Source organism: Lycorma delicatula, chromosome 4, assembly GCF_047948215.1.
Source record: "Lycorma delicatula isolate Av1 chromosome 4, ASM4794821v1, whole genome shotgun sequence".
Lineage (NCBI taxonomy): Eukaryota > Metazoa > Arthropoda > Insecta > Hemiptera > Fulgoridae > Lycorma > Lycorma delicatula.
In genome coordinates this window covers 62,382,036-62,400,324 of record NC_134458.1, presented here as the reverse complement: position 1 = coordinate 62,400,324, position 18,289 = coordinate 62,382,036, and the positions used below count along the sequence as shown (strand labels likewise).

The following is an 18,289-nucleotide window of genomic DNA, read 5'->3' as shown; positions in this document are numbered from 1 at the left end:
GGTAAAAGATCAATAAAAATTCTAGAATTATTCTAAATTCTTTTTATACGTGACATGAAAATAGAACACAAATCTCATATTAATGATCTCTTTCCCATTGATAAAAGTAAACTCACTCTCTTCCATTCTGGTTAAACATTTTTAAATTATGTCATTAAAAGTCTTGCACAATTCCATAATTTTTTCCCTACAGTGTTAATAAATTTATCCTTTGAATGCCAGTTTTCTTTTACAAATTTGCCTATAAAATTATAAAAATCCTTTTTCCTCCTTATTTTAATTTTGCCAAAGATGATTGATTGATAAAATATGATTAATCAGGTCTTTAAAATGAACATATTTTGTTGCCTATGCATTTTGTGTAACAGTAGTTTTATAAATTTTCTATTTAATTTTTTTCTTGTGTTTTGATTGTAAAACTTAATTCTTTTCAATCTACAGACGCAGAAGTATTTTGTGATGTTTAAATACATGAATATTACAATTTTTTTGTTTCAGAATCTCATGTAAATAGCAGTGATAGTGTTGGTATTGGTAGCATTAATTCAGGAAGTAATTCGAATGATACACTGGAAAGGTTAAGTATGGTCAATGATTGGAATAGAATGATATCATGGGCTACTACCGGTTATAATTGTAATAATACAGTTGATCCTTATAGCAGCTCTGTCTTTGCAAGTGTTGAAGAAACAAATGAAAAAACTTCTGAATTCAATAATAGTGATACTGTTTACAGTACTGAAAAAGTAAACATGAGTGAAGTTCAGCAACATGATGCTATTAATTTTATATATGGTAATAGTAACAAACAAACCTTTTTTTCTGACTGTAATAAAATGTCACCGATAAGATGGAGGTGTTATATTAAAGCAGTCACAGCAACACATTGTATTTTGACATTTGTACCTTCTTCTTTTCAGGATTTGAAAGCATTAATGGTACAGGCTGATAAAAAAGGTTTTAAACCTGTTATGTTAACAGGTGAAAAAATAAAAGAGAGGCATCATTCGAATCCAATTATAGAGTCAAATCTTAATCCTGAAGCTGAACCTTTTCTACCCTCTAACAGTACAGTTATTGAGCCTCAGACTAATTGCCTTACTCATAATTTTTCTTCTAGATTAAATAAGAGTTGGGTTGTAGATTCATTAGATGATGAAGGATTAGAATTTGCCACAACCGGCTCTCGATTAGGTTCTCTATCATCATGGGAACTTTCACAAAGAAATCTGGATCCTGAATCACCATTACGTTCAAGAGCAAATTCTTGGGATACAATGAAGCAGATTGTGGTGGATTCAAATAAGCCTTATTATATCGATAGAGTCAGAACCAGTTCTGTCGGTTCCAGAAACAAGTACTGGAATGAATCAAGGCTTAAAAAGAAACAGTCGTATATGATCGATAATACGTTTAAAACACAATCAAATTCGGAACCAGGATCTATCACCTTACCTTTGTATACATATGACTGCCTTGTATCAAATTTGGTCAGTGAATTGGTATTAAAATCTGAGTATGTTAAACAGTACAAAGATATATTTATTGATAGGACTTGGAAATCTGATAGTGAAAGTCGTCTTCATTCGCGTGACAATGATACTGTTACTAGAGATGAAAGTCCTGAGCATGAATCTGTGAACTCTGACAGTGTTGCAGGTAATCAAAAAATTTTTTAATGTAAATTATATATTAAGTCAAACAACTTATTTAGTTATAAGATTTCTGTTTTAAGTACATTTTGACTGTTTATTCGTTGAGGAAAACCATCTTGAAAATGCTATTTGTTATTCACATGGATATGAAAAATGTAGAACTTGAGACATTAATTGTATTCTGATTTTTTGTGTTTAAATGAAAGATTCCATTCCTTTATCTTGTTTTTGATGTATAGATCATGATGTGAGGTGCATTTCCAAGAAAAGTAATATTTTTCCTAGAAGCAGTTCAAGCAATTTTAATTAAATGTATGTTAGTTTAAATATTTATTCCTTATAATATGTTGTAGGTGTAAAGTCTGGGAATTCTTTTGGGGATTCAATCTTGAGTAAGATTAAGGTACTTGTTGAGAAAAAAAATTTATAATTAGATAAATGAAATACATGCTATTGTTTTGTATATTAAATATTTATGATAAATATGTTTGAATAATTATTACATCATCCAGCTAAATTTTAATAATAATAATAATAATAATGATATTAATAATTTTTTTTATAGCCTCCACATATCCCATTTTAGCAATCCACAAACTACCACTGAAATAAAATTCTGGAAAACTGGAATGTCCTAGACAGTGATAAAATGCAACAGAACAATTTAAAACCTTAATATGTTGCACAAAAAAAATAAATATCTATAAAATTCACTGAAAATTAATATTAATGCAACATAGAATGTAAAACCCATGTATTAAAATAGAGATAATGGCCCAGAGCTTAGACCTTGGTTAAATTTATTGAAACTAGCCATAGTAATTATTAAAAGATTTTACTGTGGGTTACCTAATTATTTATAATAGATGGCTTCACTTATTATTGAAATACAGTCAGTCAGCAACAACATTCACAGAATCGGGAAACAAACATTAATTTTTTCTAAGCATCTTGCTAATAAAGTACCAATGAGAACTGGCTGCTGAATCCATAGGAAAATACAATTTTTTCTGGATCTAACATTTGGCAGTTATAAACTAATACTGGTTATATCATTGAGTCTACTTCCTCTGAGTACCTTAGTAACAAATATAACATTCTGAAACAACTCTCAATCACTTGGAAAACTAACACCCTAGAAACTACAATGGGTCCTATAATCAGGAGATGCTTCACACAAACCTCTGTATGTCAAAAATGAGAAAAGAAGTCTCTAAATATCAACAATTAGATGAGAAGTGTAGTTTCTATTGTAATTTCATATTGGGGTGCAGTATTCAAGCACTGGCCTAACCATTGCCTTATATGCTTTTAAAGATAAAGGATTGATATCAAACATCTTGAAACTAGCAACAGACCTATAAAAAGCATTCTAAGGTTTCTCCTTGCTTTGGATGCGATTAAAAAAAAACACGTTCATTAAACAACAGTTTTTAATCAAACAAAACATCGAAGTCCATAACTGCATCTTCTCTTTGTATTCTACACGATCAACCTCATAGAAATATTTAACTTTTAATGGTTTTCTAGATTACATAATGAAACCATTTTTTTCCAGTTTGAGGGGCATTCTATAAACAATTGACCATTCATGTCTCTATTAATGTAATTCTCCAAAATCAACTGATCATCTTTACAATTCACATTAGACAAATCTTGATATCATCTGCAAATAAAAGGATCTTTTAAGAAATAAAGGTGATGATGTCATTTATGTAAAGGATGAAAAGCAGAGGACCAAAATTAGAAGAACTGAGGAATACCAGATGGAGCAGCAGTATACGTACTAGAAATCCTACCAACACCTTTCCTTTAAATGCTTCTTAAAAAAGGTAGGACTTCAACCAACTTAATATATAACATATTACCTTGGATACCAAAAAGTAATAGTTTTCACAAAAGTAAATCATGAGGTACCTTGTCAGAGGCCTTCTGAAAGTTGAAATATGCATCAACCTGTTTTCTGCGTGTGATCTCTGGGCCTATGAACAATAACATTTCATTAAGTTTAGTTAAAATAGTTTTAATAGACGTGTTAGCAAGCCAAGATACTATGAAATAGAGCAGAATATAAATATTGGTGGATAATTTTTTCAAAGACTTTGAAACCATATTCAACGCTGATACAGGCCTACAGTTTTAAATTAAATGGAGGTCTCCCTTTTTAGGAACAGAGGAAACCGCAATCTCCTTCCAATAACTGGGAAAAATTCTACTGGTTAAACTTAAGTTAAACTGCAATTGCAATACAATTTCCCAGATCTTTGGCTATAAACAGTGGAATAACATCACCAGCTGCAGCTGTAGGTATAAGAGATCTAATGGCCCTTCATACCTCTTTTGAAACAAAAGGCACATCAATAGAATCTGTATTGTAATCTCAATCACAGAAGATGGTATGTGTGGAATTATTCATTTGAAATACAGAATGAAAATAAGATTCAAATGCCTTGCAAAACATTTCTGAATCAGTAATTATCCTGTTGTCCTTTTTTATTTGTCTTGCACCAAATTTTTCATTTAAAACAGACTGTTTTTTGAAACAGTTGAGATCAGCCTCTGCAGCTCAAGCTCTAGATATTTTATCTTCCTTTAAAAGTATTTTGAATTGTTATCAAAACTGAAAAACTATGCTAGTGAATATCATGCTCAGTTCTTTTATACTTTTAATTTTCAGTGTATTTTAATTTTAAACATTATATTAGTCTCATGGAGAACCATGCAGGTTACCACCTGAGCAGCAACCTTTTTTTGAGGAAAATGATTTTCCATATGCTTTAAATCAATTCACCAACGAGAAACAGCTACATTAATGTCAGCATAAGAAAAAACACTATTCCAGTTCAGTTGCCTAACAGATTCATAAAAATCAGAGTAGTTACCTCTATGAAAATCAAAAGTAAGTAACAGATTACTTCCACCTCTCATTTTCACTTCAATCAGATACATTTAGATGTGATTTTTAAATAATTTCTACAACAGCTCTTTACTGAAGACAAAACTGCAACTTGGGAACTGCTACCATATTTCTTTCCAGAAATATCAACTTACAATCAACTCTGTATACCAAAAAATTACTGGGAAAATAACTGGAAGACACAGAACTGTTGGTCAAGGAAGACTCAGTCACAGCAGTGATACCCATAGGTTTATTCGCTACAGATGTGAAAAATTCATCTGACTTTGTGCGAAGTTCTCTGACATTCTGATATATTACCCAGAGGGATTTACAAACCATTATGAGGCTAGATGTGCCCACCTCCTCAGGTTTCTTAGTATTACTTTCAGAACAAAACATGTAGTTAGGTTTCAGTGAACCAAAGAGTTGGAGGACTTACACTCCAGAAGGCAATACTAATGAAGCAGAAACCTTATCTAAATTGCACACTTCCACATCAGTATAAAATCAACTGTAACCAATTGTTTTGATATCCAGTTTAGTACATTTTACACCTTTAACTGAAGTGGATTCAAAAACAGTCTCTTCAATATACATAACTGTAGTAGTAGGACTAAACCTGGTGACAAATAAGGCTCTACCAAATACAGATTTTCATCACCACTACAAACTATAACATTTTTCTTATTAGTTCTCTTCTCTTTCTGAGTCTTACTGTGTGATTTAACGACCGTTCAGTCTTTGTTCATTTTTGCATTATTGCTCATCTCCTTTCTACTACATTTGACTGAAGCAACCAATATTTTTCTCAGATACATTGACAATATATTCTCTAATGAATCTACACTTATGTTAATCTTGTTATCTTTCTTATTAACTAGTTTTCTCTTATTTTGCAAAGAGTTTTTGATAGTTTCTAGCCATTAGTCCCTCCCTCAAAGGGATGTAGGTCTTTTGGCTGTACCGTAGACATATCTTTTAGGGAAAAACTGTCTCGGGCACGTTGCCTGACCACAACCAACAAACTACATTTCCTGCAGTAACAGTCTTGGCACCTATGAAGATATAGTTTGCATAACTAGGAAGTAGGACTCTTCCACGGAACAGATGGTAATTGGCCACAGTATTTCCACAGAAGGTAGAAAGAAAATAAAATCACCTATGCAATGACACACAGTGGAAGCATGAGTCAGAGGCTGAGAAGTGATAATAAATCAGTTTTTCAATGAAGTTGCACAAATTGTGAATTGGTTGTTTTTTAATACATTCAAAACTACTTGAACCAGGATTGCAGTAGCATTCTTGCTGATGTAAGGTAGCAAATAGGAAATTCGGTATTGAATGTTTGTTTTATATGTTTATTTTAAAGTCTGTACCAGTATTGCCGTGCGCATATAAAAATATTAAAAAAATAATTTTATTTCATTGTCATTTTTTTTTGAGTTCAGTGTTAACTCATTGTTGTAGTGATTATTCTTTTTTTAAGATGAGAAAGTACTGCATTAACTCAAACCATTTTAGTAGTTAGACCTCGTGGTCCAAGATTGTATTTTGCAGAGCTCTGCTGTCTCAGTTATTTTTGTTTTTAGTGCGTGTTGTAGTTTGTTTATTTGTATGTGTGTTTTTCTAACATTAGTGTTCTTGGTTTTAACTTTGCTGTGTACTTTGTTTTAAATTTGCATTTACTTTTTATTATGTTGAAGTATTGTTTATTATGTTTATTGTTTATTATGTTGAAGATTGTTGTAGTCATGAGAATAATTTTAAAAGATAGGAATTTAAATTCTATTCTAGTTTTTATAAATTTACAAATATAACTGAAAGAAACTGTAACAAATTTTCTAAAACATTACAAAGGAAGAGTGTGTCTGTAAATTCAAGGGGATTTCCCCAATTCTTCAGAATTGATTGATTTTACATGAAAGAATAAAGAGCATTTAATGTGAGAAAAAAACATTTTCAGTCTCACAACTATGTGATATCAGTTAAGAACTGAAGTGTAGTAACGGATATGTAGGAGAACTTCAGAAAGTTGTAGAGTTATTAATAAAAATTTTTGAATGTACTTGCTCTGTTGAGTTTAATTAGACTTCTATCTTAGAGTAGAACTCCAACCATCCTGATGAGTTTTAACAACAGAATAAGGAAGAATAATTAGATGCTGAAATATGAAAATTATTCTAAAATGAAAAATTGCTATTTCAAAAGGCTTGCAAAATATTCATTCCATACTAATTAATAAAAATTTATCAGATTGTTTGACCTGTTTTTATGATAACTTATTGATATACTATTGAAACCTGCTTTTTGAAAAAAAATTAAGGGAATTAAGGGAAAGTAATACCAATTTACATAGGTACATGACGAAAAAATCTATACCAGTCAAAAAAAAGACACATGACCGATCAGGATTAAGTGCTTAAATAAATTGAAGAATTAGGCAAAATTTACTTTCTTTTATCACAATGCAGACCCATCTTCTGTGAACTAAAATAACAGTTTTGTTTTTGTTTTTTCAGGCTTTTTTCTTTTCTTATTGTTTCTGTAATTGCTTTCTCTTTTGTTTTTTCTGTTTATGAACTGAACTCTATCTACAGTCGATAATGGTAGAAAATTACTTGGTGAAATTGATAATTTTTGTAGCTTTAGATATAATTTACTTCAGGATTCATGAAGTACCTTATTTCAGTGTTTTTCACATGAACATTAGAACTAAAAATAATAACTTTGATCAATTTGTTGCTAGCTTAAGCAGTTTTATCTCTTTTCATTTTATTATATTAACAGAAACCTGAATTGAGTGGGGTGGCCTTTTAGGTCATAAAGTTGTAAATAAAAAATAAAAATTGAATTAATGTGATAATATCGGTATTTTTGTTAATAATAATCTATAAGTTGTCTTAATTTTATAGGATATCAAACTAAATAAATAAAATTTATTTTTTATTGGTACGTAATTATGCATTATATAGATCACATCAGGAATGGGTAGTGTAGTGTACATGGTCAAATAAGGGAACTGCTATAGCATTTGCCACAATTAATGGAGATTCTGATTAAGGTAGACTGTATTGATCATAGCAGCATCAGAAAAATTCATTAATTAATTATTTATTTATTCATTTGATTTAAGTCCATATTAATTATTTAAAATTAAACAAATGAAATAATATTAAATCTGAGATGACCCTAAGTGTAACTACAAAATAAATCACAATTTAAAACGCATTAATGAAAAATGTTTTAGTGTATATTATTTATGTACGGTTTGAATGGGATGCAGAAAGGTAGGAGGTTTTAGCTTGGAGTAAAATTCTTTCTATGAAAGAAAACCTTTTAATTGTATTTTATATAAAAACTGTTGAGAAGACTTTTTGAATGGGTGAATAATTTATTAAAAACAGCATAAGGGCTTTTTTTGTAAGTCGAAGTGTTGTTTGAAGTTACAGAAAAAACAGCTCTGTTGTCCAAATTTGTAGAGATGGATATTGTTATTTTTCTAAAGAATATGTGACTATTCTTTTTAGCACAGATTTCCCATTTATGAATGTAAATACATGCATAAGTTAACATTAGTTTACTAAATATCGGTCTTCTTGATTCATATTTGCAAAAGAGCAATCTGTCAGTCCATTTTTGTATCTTGTAAACTTGTTCTGACTTTTTGAGGTGACATACTTTGTGTAATATTATATGTACATATAATAGACATTAATAGTAATTAGAAGTTTAGTATTTTATTAACACACTTCAGAGCAAAACATATTTTTGATTTTGTTGTAAATAAAATCAGTTTAATTATCGAAAGAGAATTGATTCATTTAAATTACACCTAGAAGTTTTACAACTTCAGCAATTAAAATACTATTATGATCATTAAGGGGAGTTCTGATCACATGATTAGCAGTTTACATCCAAATGAAAAGTAAAATCCAATGATGTTTTCATTAATAAAGTTAGGTGGTTATAATCCATCCAGTGAATAATTTTTTGAACTGCTGTCTTAGAATTTTCAATTCCTTTAAATAGTTATCTTCAGGTTTAGATACAGTTGTGTTATCTGCAGAGAGGGTAACATTGAATGGTTCAAGGTTTTTAGAGAGATCATTAATAAACAATAAGAAAAGCAAAGGATCCTGTGGCACTCTGCATTCTACATCCTGAAGTGAGGACCTAAATTTTAACTATATTCTTATTAAAAGATGAAGTCTCACCTATCTGTCTATGTTGGTAATAACTTTAATGAATTTTAGTTAACTACCTGTGTACGACTAATGAATTTTAACTAGTTTTTCTGATACCACACCCGTAAATTTTTTTCATCGCTAAGAAATGTAGAACTAAATCCAGTGCTTTACTGAGTGCAAAAAATTGAAAATTTAACTTTTTGTTACAAAATTTAAAAAAAAGAAATTCTAAAAACTGGGAAGTAGCTAATTCAGTAGACCATTTTTCCTAAAACTATTCTGAAAGTTTATCAGTATGTTATGCTTTTCAAGAAATGTTAACTGACTGTTTTTCATAATTTTCTCAAATACTTTAGAAAATATGGACAATAACAAAATCGGGATATAATTCTGTAAATTAATTGCAGAACCTTGTTTAAGGAGGGGAATAACAATAGAAATCCTAAGGCAGCTGTGAAATACTCCATTGTTGAAAGATGTGTAATATTGTACTAATATACTTCATTTATTCATTAATTAAATTTGTAGGAGAGGCTGTAACTGCATGTACAACTTTCTTTTAGAATACTGTCAGAAATTTCATCAAACCCATTGAATGTTTAAAAATTTCAGCTTCACAGATATCAACAGCAAGTAAAAATACTGATGCATGAGTAAAACTGTTCAATGTAAATGGCTTTGTTTGAAATAGATCAATGTTATTGTTGTGTGAAATACTGAAAATAATTTTAAAAATTCCTCTACTACAAGGATAGGAGATGCAATAATTCAAGATGAGTCCTTTTGTATTTTTAATGAAATTATCTTAGCTTTTTTATTTCCAAAATCGCTTTAACTTTTGATAATTCCCAGCAAAGTTTGAAATTTATTGTTCGAGTTAGATATTAAATAATCATAGTATAATTTTTTAGCATTACAAGTAATTTACGGTAAATTTATGATACATTTTTTTATCAATCCTAAGATGATTGTCATATGTTACATTTCATCAGTTCATTCTTACATAATTAACATAACTTTTTATATAATATTTTTGCTCATACTAATATACTTTAAATGGATGATATAAATATTAAAACTAATAACAGAATCTTCTATCTATATTTAAATATGAATAGAAGCCATTTCCAATCTTTTATGTACAATATAACTAGAATAAGCAGTGAGATGGTTTTGCTTAGACCACACTTTTTTTATAATAATGTTGGTAGTAACTATAAATTGTGTAATATTCTGAAAACTACTATTATTGATCACTCTGCTGTCCTTTCATGTAGGATTTGTATCAAATTTAACTCATGATAAGAATCAGAAAAGTAATTTAATAAATAAACATGCATATTAACCAGTATAATAATTTCAATTTCTCAGGCTAAAATTTTTTATGATCAATTTTTGCCTGTGTAATAATTATTATAAAGGCAAACTTCATGAGTTCAAAAATAACTGTAGAAAATATTGAAAAAATATAAATGATATAGTAAAACAAATATAGACATCCCAGTCAGTGTGCTGGACTCTTGATACTTTTATTTATTAGTGTTGGTATGCAGGATGGTGATAAAATTTTGAATAACCAGAATTCTGATTAACATAGATAGTATAATTTATAATAAGCCTCATGCCAGCCCTTGCTGCTAGTTTTTATTGAACCTATACGCTTGGAAGAAGTTGAAAACATTTAACTTTCTTCTAAAAAAACAATGGTAGGTTGAGTATTAACAAATACTTTGTAAATGTTTTTAAATTGCTCAGTTTCTGTTGCACTTAAAAAAGGTAAAGTTTTACGTCTTTTTAAATCAGTAATTTGACTCGTGTAGGGAATTACTCCCCCATAAGTTTAATCTCTAATTTATCAAAAATAGCAGAAAAAATTATCAAAAGAAAATTTAGTAGATTTACAGACAAATTCTGCTTACTTGACGAGAACTGATATAATTTTTCAAGAAACCAAATCCACTGTGATACTTTATTTCACAAAATTTCTAGCCCTTAATCCAAGTAATAACATTAAATCCCTTACTGTTATCCTTTTTTTTTTTTATATCTACTCCCCTGGGCCGACTTGGTGGTATTACGCCACCCAGGGGAGTGTCTGTTACTCTAATAGGCCCTCTTTTGAGATTTTTTATTCACTATTTTGTCCTTTACGGAACCACATCATTCCTACAAGTTGTGATGTGGCCCCTGGGTCTTTTGTAATACTCTCTTATCTTAACAACATACCCCATGGAGTCCTCAGCGGATCATCGAAACCAGCACACCTAAGCATGCTGGCTCTCATCGCTGAGGCTGTCCACCAACCTAACATACTAATAACCCAACCTTTTTTCATCTACATTCTTTTGTGTTAACACTGTCTTTATGTGTTCAGCAACCTTCCTCCAGTTTTCCTCACTGCTAAGCATGAAGTCCATAGTCTCTTTCGGTGTTTTTCCATGAATACCCACGTCATGTCTGCCTTAGCCATTTATTACATATTAAAAAGGTATGTTCAGAATCGTCATTCTCCTCGCAGTACATGCACGTGGGCTCATTCCTTTTTCCCACCTTATGGAGATAACCATTGAACCACCCATGTCCCGTCATGAACTGGGTGATCCAATAGTCCGTTTCTCCATGCCGCCTGTTAATCCATCTTAATATATTGGGAATTAGAGTTCTTGTCCATCCAGCCACTACAGCTCCACCCATCTTTCCTGCCAGATTCTATAGATGTCTTCCCTGACTTCATTTTCTGCTCTCCCTAAAAACCTGTCAGTTCTGTATCTGGCTATGAGGTCGATAGGAAGCGTTCCCGAAAGCACACAGAGGGCCTCGTACTGTTATCCTTGATCTGACTAAAGCATTTGATACAGTTCTGTTCTCTGTTTTGCTAAATGAATTAGAATGTTTTGAGTCTGAGGAATGATGCTTAATTATTTTTAAGTTATCTTGAACCAACTTTCAAGAATAACTGTAATTGCCCCAAACAGTTACAATGAATACTGGAATTAATCTAATGCAAACTTCAATTTTGGACTATCTCAAGGGATAGTTCTTTCTTCTACCTTAATTTTATTATATGTAAGTGATTAAAGGTAAAGTTGATTACTGCAAAATAATCATCTTTGCAGAGATTAGTGTACTATTGTTAACTCATTGGTGTCAGGAAAATATTTTTATTGCGTTAGAGCAGGGTATAATTACCATTACATAATGACCAGTTGAAATATCTTTAAGCTTAATTCTAAATAAAATTATGAATATTATATTTTCACATAACACTGATGGCCAGACCAAAGATTGCCTTGCATTAATTGAGACTTCATTTTTGAAATAGAAAACTTACTTCTATACACTTATGTCTACCCTCTTTTGAAAGAGGTTAAAAATATTAAATATTTGGGTATTATTGTGAATGAGGATTTAAAGTGGAAACCCATTTAATAAATCTCTTTATAAGTTTAAATTCATTAAAATATAAATTTTATAAGCCAAATAAACTGTAGTCCTAAAGGTTTAAAAAAACATCTGGCATTGGTTCAGTTGATGTTAAATTACAGTTTAGCCGCTGATAGAGATTCACTGGGCTGCTGTACGGATGTTCTTTTAGTTATTAATAAATCCTAAATTTTAGTGAAAAATAAATCCTAAAAACTATTTTTAAAAAATCAAGATTTCCTACTTCAGTTGTTTGAAAGAGTTTAATGTATTGTCTATTAGGAAATTGCATATGGAGAACTTTCTCCAGTCCATTTTCAGGGACTACATAGGCCCTGAAATATCTTTAAAAAAAATTATAGTTGTTATCTTAAAAATATTTCAAATATGGAGCTTGTATACATAAATTTAAATTTAACTTTTTATTTCGACACCGTGATCATATAAGTACCACCTTGACCACCATACTGAATTATCTCATGAAGATTTTTATTTTAAAATTTTAGATTTTATTCTTTGAATTGGAAGAATTTCATAAGCCATTTGATTGTTGGTATTGATAATGGGATATCATTTTTTTCAATTAATTTTTTAAGTTTTGCCTTGTATTTATTACTTATTATTTTATATTTGTTTGGCTCACTGTCCATTATCAGTCACATTTGTTATGTTAGTTTAATATTGAGGACTACTGATGAGACCGATGAAAATAATGTATTTTTTTCAATTACTGCCACTGGCACACAGTATTTCTTATACTGTTGGTGGCAAATTAGAATTTCTTTTAATCGCTTAATTTGAATAGAATCTTATATATCTTAATTATCAATTATTGTTTTTTTTATATTATTCTGACAAATAAATAAAAATGTATTTTATTGTTTCATTTATTTCAGTCGAATAGTAGTCCCAAAATTAATTTTTTTTTTAATTTTATTACTTCACAAAAAACTGAGCAGCATGTACTTTGTGTACTAATGTATGATGTATATTTTATTGAAATTGCAGATGAACTGGACTTAAGAGAACATAGTAAAATGGTAATTCAGTCATTTAATACAGCATTTGTTACGTCATTGTTCAAGTCATTACGCTTAGGTTACAATATAAGTTCTTTTGATGTTCAGATGGCTGTTGATGAATGTGAAGAAATAGTTATAGAAATAAATATTACAAACTATTTGAAGGTAACCAAGTTTACTTAGTTCTTTATTAAATTATACCTTGTTTCTTTATTAATTGTTTTATTATTGAATATAATCTTACTGTATTAAAGTAGCATAATGCAATATATTTACAACTTAAAATAATTTATTTTATAGTTTTTGTTGTTGCAATAACTAGTTGTTTTAAAAAAATAACTGTTTTGTCAGAATATTAGTTTGTAAACTTAAAGGCAGTGCTGTCATAGAGTAACTCCTTAGCTATTAAACAGATTTTAGCAAGTTATCTTACACCTAACACCATTAAAGATTTCTCAGAATGTGGTGAGACTGATTGTCCTTTCTGTTCTGAGTCATACCCTTTCATTTAATTTTTGTGATTAGGAGTTGAGTCATTAATATTCCACTCTAGTTAGGTAGAGGATTGATCAAACTCTTCAGCAGGCCATTGAAAATAGCTGCTGCTGTCACATGCTGAAAACTTTCCTCATAGTAATTGACCCAAAAACTGACTTCAGTCAACCTGTGTTTAAGAAATCATTATTAGTTTATTTGTGTGAAAAACATTTTCCTCAAAATAATCTAAATGGGTTAAACAAGACTGGCTTTTCATATGACATCTATAGACCTGGTAAAAGATATTTGATCGTTTTTGTTCTGTTTTATTTTTAATATTTTTTTAATTTTTTTTACTTAAATGAGAATTACAGGCAAAACTTCTCATAACAAAAGATATGCAGTCAAATTTTTTTGGTTTTTTATTTTACAACACCATTTTTTATTATGTAGGCATATTTTAATTCTGACATATGATTTCTTCAACTTCATCTGTAGTACTGAGGGTAGTACTTAAGTTTCTGTAGTACTTATCTGTAGTATTTAAGTATTTTTTAGTATCTGTAGTACTTAAGTTTCATTAACATGTTCTGTTAACGGTTTATTCAGTCTTCTGATCTTGTCTGCTAACAACTAATTCATTATAACCACTGGCAAACTTCTGCTTGAATTCCTTTTTAAGTGACTAAATCAATTTTGTTATGCTTTATTTTTTTATTTAAATGTCACAAAGCCTCCTGATTTCTCCTTTCTCCTGAAGTGCTTCTATACATATTTCACCCAATCTTCATTTCAGTGACTTGAATTTTACTATTGATCTTCTTTGTGTACATCTAGGATTCACTACCATGTAAGAGTACAGAAAGAACAGTGGTTCTTTATGGAAGTATTTTTGTCATATCATTAATTAATTTCCATAAATTATTATTAATTTTGTAAAACTGTTTCTTTAGTGATTCTGTTTACTGGTTTTCTTAAATGTGTGGTGTTTCATTTTTGTAGCTGCATCTGTAGTTTCTTCATAGAGTAGTTTTGTGTTTAAAAACACTAGTGGTAAATCAGATGATTTTTTTTCTAGAGCCTTACATAAAAATCTTAATGAGCTGTTTTTTCCAAACTTTGCCTTTTTTTATTAATTTCAGTTTTATGTATAAATTTACTTAATACCCCCCCCCCACCACACACACACACACACACACACACACACACACACACACACACACACACACATTAGCATTAGCTGGTGTCTTTTATAGAGCATTGAAGACCGAGACATATTCTATTATGAAAAACATACAATTTATTTTCATTACATAAGCTAACAGTGGATTTTAGCCCCGTGCCATGTAACATATTAAATATAATTAATTGCATAGGTTTATACATTACAAAGTATCTTAGCCATTGGTAATGTTATTTTATAAATTTAAATGTACAAGGTCACAACACACATGCTTGAACATTTAATGAATTTACAGTATTATTTTGACCACATCTGTGTGCATAAACAGATAAACAATTACACCTAGCTAAGAGGTAACAATGCAACTGAAGTTCTCTAGCCAAAATTCCTGAACACAATGCAATTACATGATAATTTATATTTACATTTTTTGTTTTCTGATTCAGATTTAAATTAACTGGAAGATTATTATAAAATAATGATCTAATAATAAAATAATGGAAAAGTCAAAGTTCTGCAAATTAATTAATATATTTTTTTTGGTCAGTTTCTGTTATGGCATTACAATAATTTGTCAGCTATTGATTTATATTCTTGTTTCTTTAAGAAAAAAAAATTTAATGAACATTACATTAATTGTTTTATTTTTTACAAAAAACCTCAAGGCAACACTGAAGTGCTCCAAAAACTCACTTCATGAGCCAAAGGTAGATAAATGTTTTAGACCATTAGTCAAATTTTTTCATTTACTATTTTACGTAACTTTTATTTTCAGTAGTAGGACCTTGAATCGTATTTATAGTGGTTGACACATACATCTATTGGTTGGTGGATGTGTTTTCATTCTCAGAATTTTCATAGCATTAAATTTTTAATGCTATGAAAATTCTCACGAGTTGAATTTATAACTTTTGCTATTGTCGTTATTCAGGATGCACAAACACATAAATCTACTTCACACATTTATATGAATTTAGATCAATACAGTTTTAACTTTTGTGAACAGAGGTTAAAATTTAAAAATAATATTGAATCTAAAAATTTTTCACTTACATGCTCATTAGATTAAATTGTCTTGAAGTACCCTCTGCAGTCAAACTATTTTATTATTTAATATTTGTTTTTCTACTTTAATGATTAACAGATCTCTAAATAAAAAATTTGACTGATCTATAAAATACATTTTTTATGCATACATGTTTTCATTAGCTGGTTACTTTAACTGTCATACACTCTTAAATAGTACACTTTAATTTACTGAATGAAATTGCCAAAACTGATGTCTTATAATTGATTATTTTAATTAAAAATTTCTGATTTCTTACCTGGAAAATTTTAACCGAAAACAAAATGACATTTTCTTCACATTTGTGTGGGATAAAGAAATCTTTAAGAAAACATTGTTTGAGAAGTTCTATTTTGAAAAATAGTTGAAGTAAAATTTACAAATGTAGCAGATTATTTTAATTGAAAATAGATTAAGCAAAATTTGGATAGAATAATCTTTTTGTTTATTAATAAGTCATATTATTAGAAAATATTGCTGAAAAATGATTTATGAAGAGCTGTTCAAGCATTACGTAAACATTATTTAAGTAATTCCTTTTAAGTAAATCCCAGATCCCCTTTGTTTATGTAATATTGTTTAGTTTAAATTATATTTTTCTACTGTGAACTAAAGTTTGCTCATTAATATTATTATCATTTGTTTATTATTATAATATCAGGAGTTTACTTTGTGTTTATAACATAGTAATGGTAATGATAGATGTATGTATTAATATCTAATATCTTTCATACAGGTGTATAAGTTGTCATAGTAGAATTTTAAAAACTGGATAATAATCTCTTTTAAACAGTAAGAAATGATTGATTTATTACTTAAATCTCTTGCAGTTTTTTTTTTTTTAATATGGGGTTAAATAAAATAAAAATTGTGGTTATTTAAAAAAAAAAAAAAAAAAAAAAAAAGTTCAATAAATTAATATTGAGATTTAGCTGAATTGTAAAACAAACTATTATTTTTTATATGTGCAGTATTTTTTAATTGGATTCTGGAATCCATATGGGAGTGATATGTACTGTATTTAGTATTAAAAAATGTTAGTCTTTGTCGTCGAGTGTAATCCTCAGATTATTAAAGGCAACTTATCTAGATATACTTATGAGTTTCCTTATTATGTTGCATTGTTCTTTGAATTTTTTTAACATTTCAGAAATGCTGTAACATCTTAGTATAAGTATAAAAAATATTTACTGAAAGTTTCTGTTCTCCATTTCAGGGACATCTCCCCTATCTTAAATAAACCCTTGAGTAGCTTCCCTCACCCATTGTCATAAAATAAGCATAAGCAGCCTCCATTTCAACTAAGATCCCTAAGTAATACTTGAACGGCCCCTGACATAAATTATAGAAGGCCAAACAGACTTTGATCACATGTTTGAGAAATTTGAGCTATAAATCAGGCACTATTTAGTTAATTTATGATCATTTAACTTTTCCTATGCAGTTTGTTATTAATATCAGTAGATTGTTGAATAGGAATTACCAAGAAAAAATGATTTGAGGGTTATCTTAAAAAAAAAGTTACTTTTCTGTCAAGGTATGGAAAATAAGAAATAATAAAAAAATCTATATTTTTGTGTAAATATTTTTCCAGACTGTTTGTGGACATTTGAAAGAGTTACATTGTCAGAACTCTGAAATGGAAAATAAAAAAGAGAGCAAAGAAGGTGGTCAGAAAGAACAGATATTTCCAGTTTCTGTTTTTAAACATATGGGACCTTGTTTAGATTATAAACATCTTCACAAATTAATCAGGAATAAATTTTTAAGGATTTTAACAGCTTCTTTTAAATCAGTGCCTTCAAATCAAAAGTATTATTTTTGTTCTCCAACTTGGGAAAGAGAGCGACATGTAAGTTTTGAATTGTATCACTTAATTTATTTTTATATTATACTTTATTACGCTACTTTTTGCAAGAATTTTATTTTCTTGTTGTCAACTGATATTGCTGTGACAATTTGTGACATAAATTTACAGATTATTGTTCTGTCATTACTGAATGTTTCTAACAGACTTACTCCATAATGTGTTCAACTAGTCTAAGATTTCATTGGCTGTTCCAGAATCTTGAAAAAAAACTGGCGACCTCAACATAGAAATTTATGAGTAATACTGAAAAATTAAATGAAAAGCATAAAATCAGTAATTTGTAGAAATGTCTGTTGACAACTAGAAATGAATTTCAAAACATAGTAAGCTGGTAATTAGTTTAGCAAATAGTAAAGATAATTAATGTAGCAATTATACTTGGAATTCTAATAATAAATTATCTTAAACTAATAATGATTTCTAACCAGATTATTTTTTTCAATAAACAAAGAACATCTCTGTGTATTGTTATAATCACAAATTTATGTACGAAAATGAGACTTTCTT

The 18,289-nt window shown here is 29.3% G+C and overlaps 1 protein-coding gene across 2 annotated transcripts in view; it reads left to right on the top strand.

Annotated features, from left to right (window-relative positions):
• The window catches only part of LOC142323459 (KICSTOR complex protein SZT2-like), a 342,875-nt gene that overhangs the window by 148,121 nt on the left and 176,465 nt on the right, over window positions 1-18,289 (top strand). Inside the window, exons 23-25 of one of the 2 annotated variants that reach the window (XM_075363100.1) lie at window positions 499-1,659; window positions 13,173-13,351; window positions 17,507-17,764. In XM_075363100.1, coding sequence (XP_075219215.1) covers window positions 499-1,659; window positions 13,173-13,351; window positions 17,507-17,764 — 1,598 coding nt within the window. The remainder of the gene's footprint in view (window positions 1-498; window positions 1,660-13,172; window positions 13,352-17,506; window positions 17,765-18,289) is intronic. The other variant, XM_075363101.1, reaches the window with a different exon arrangement.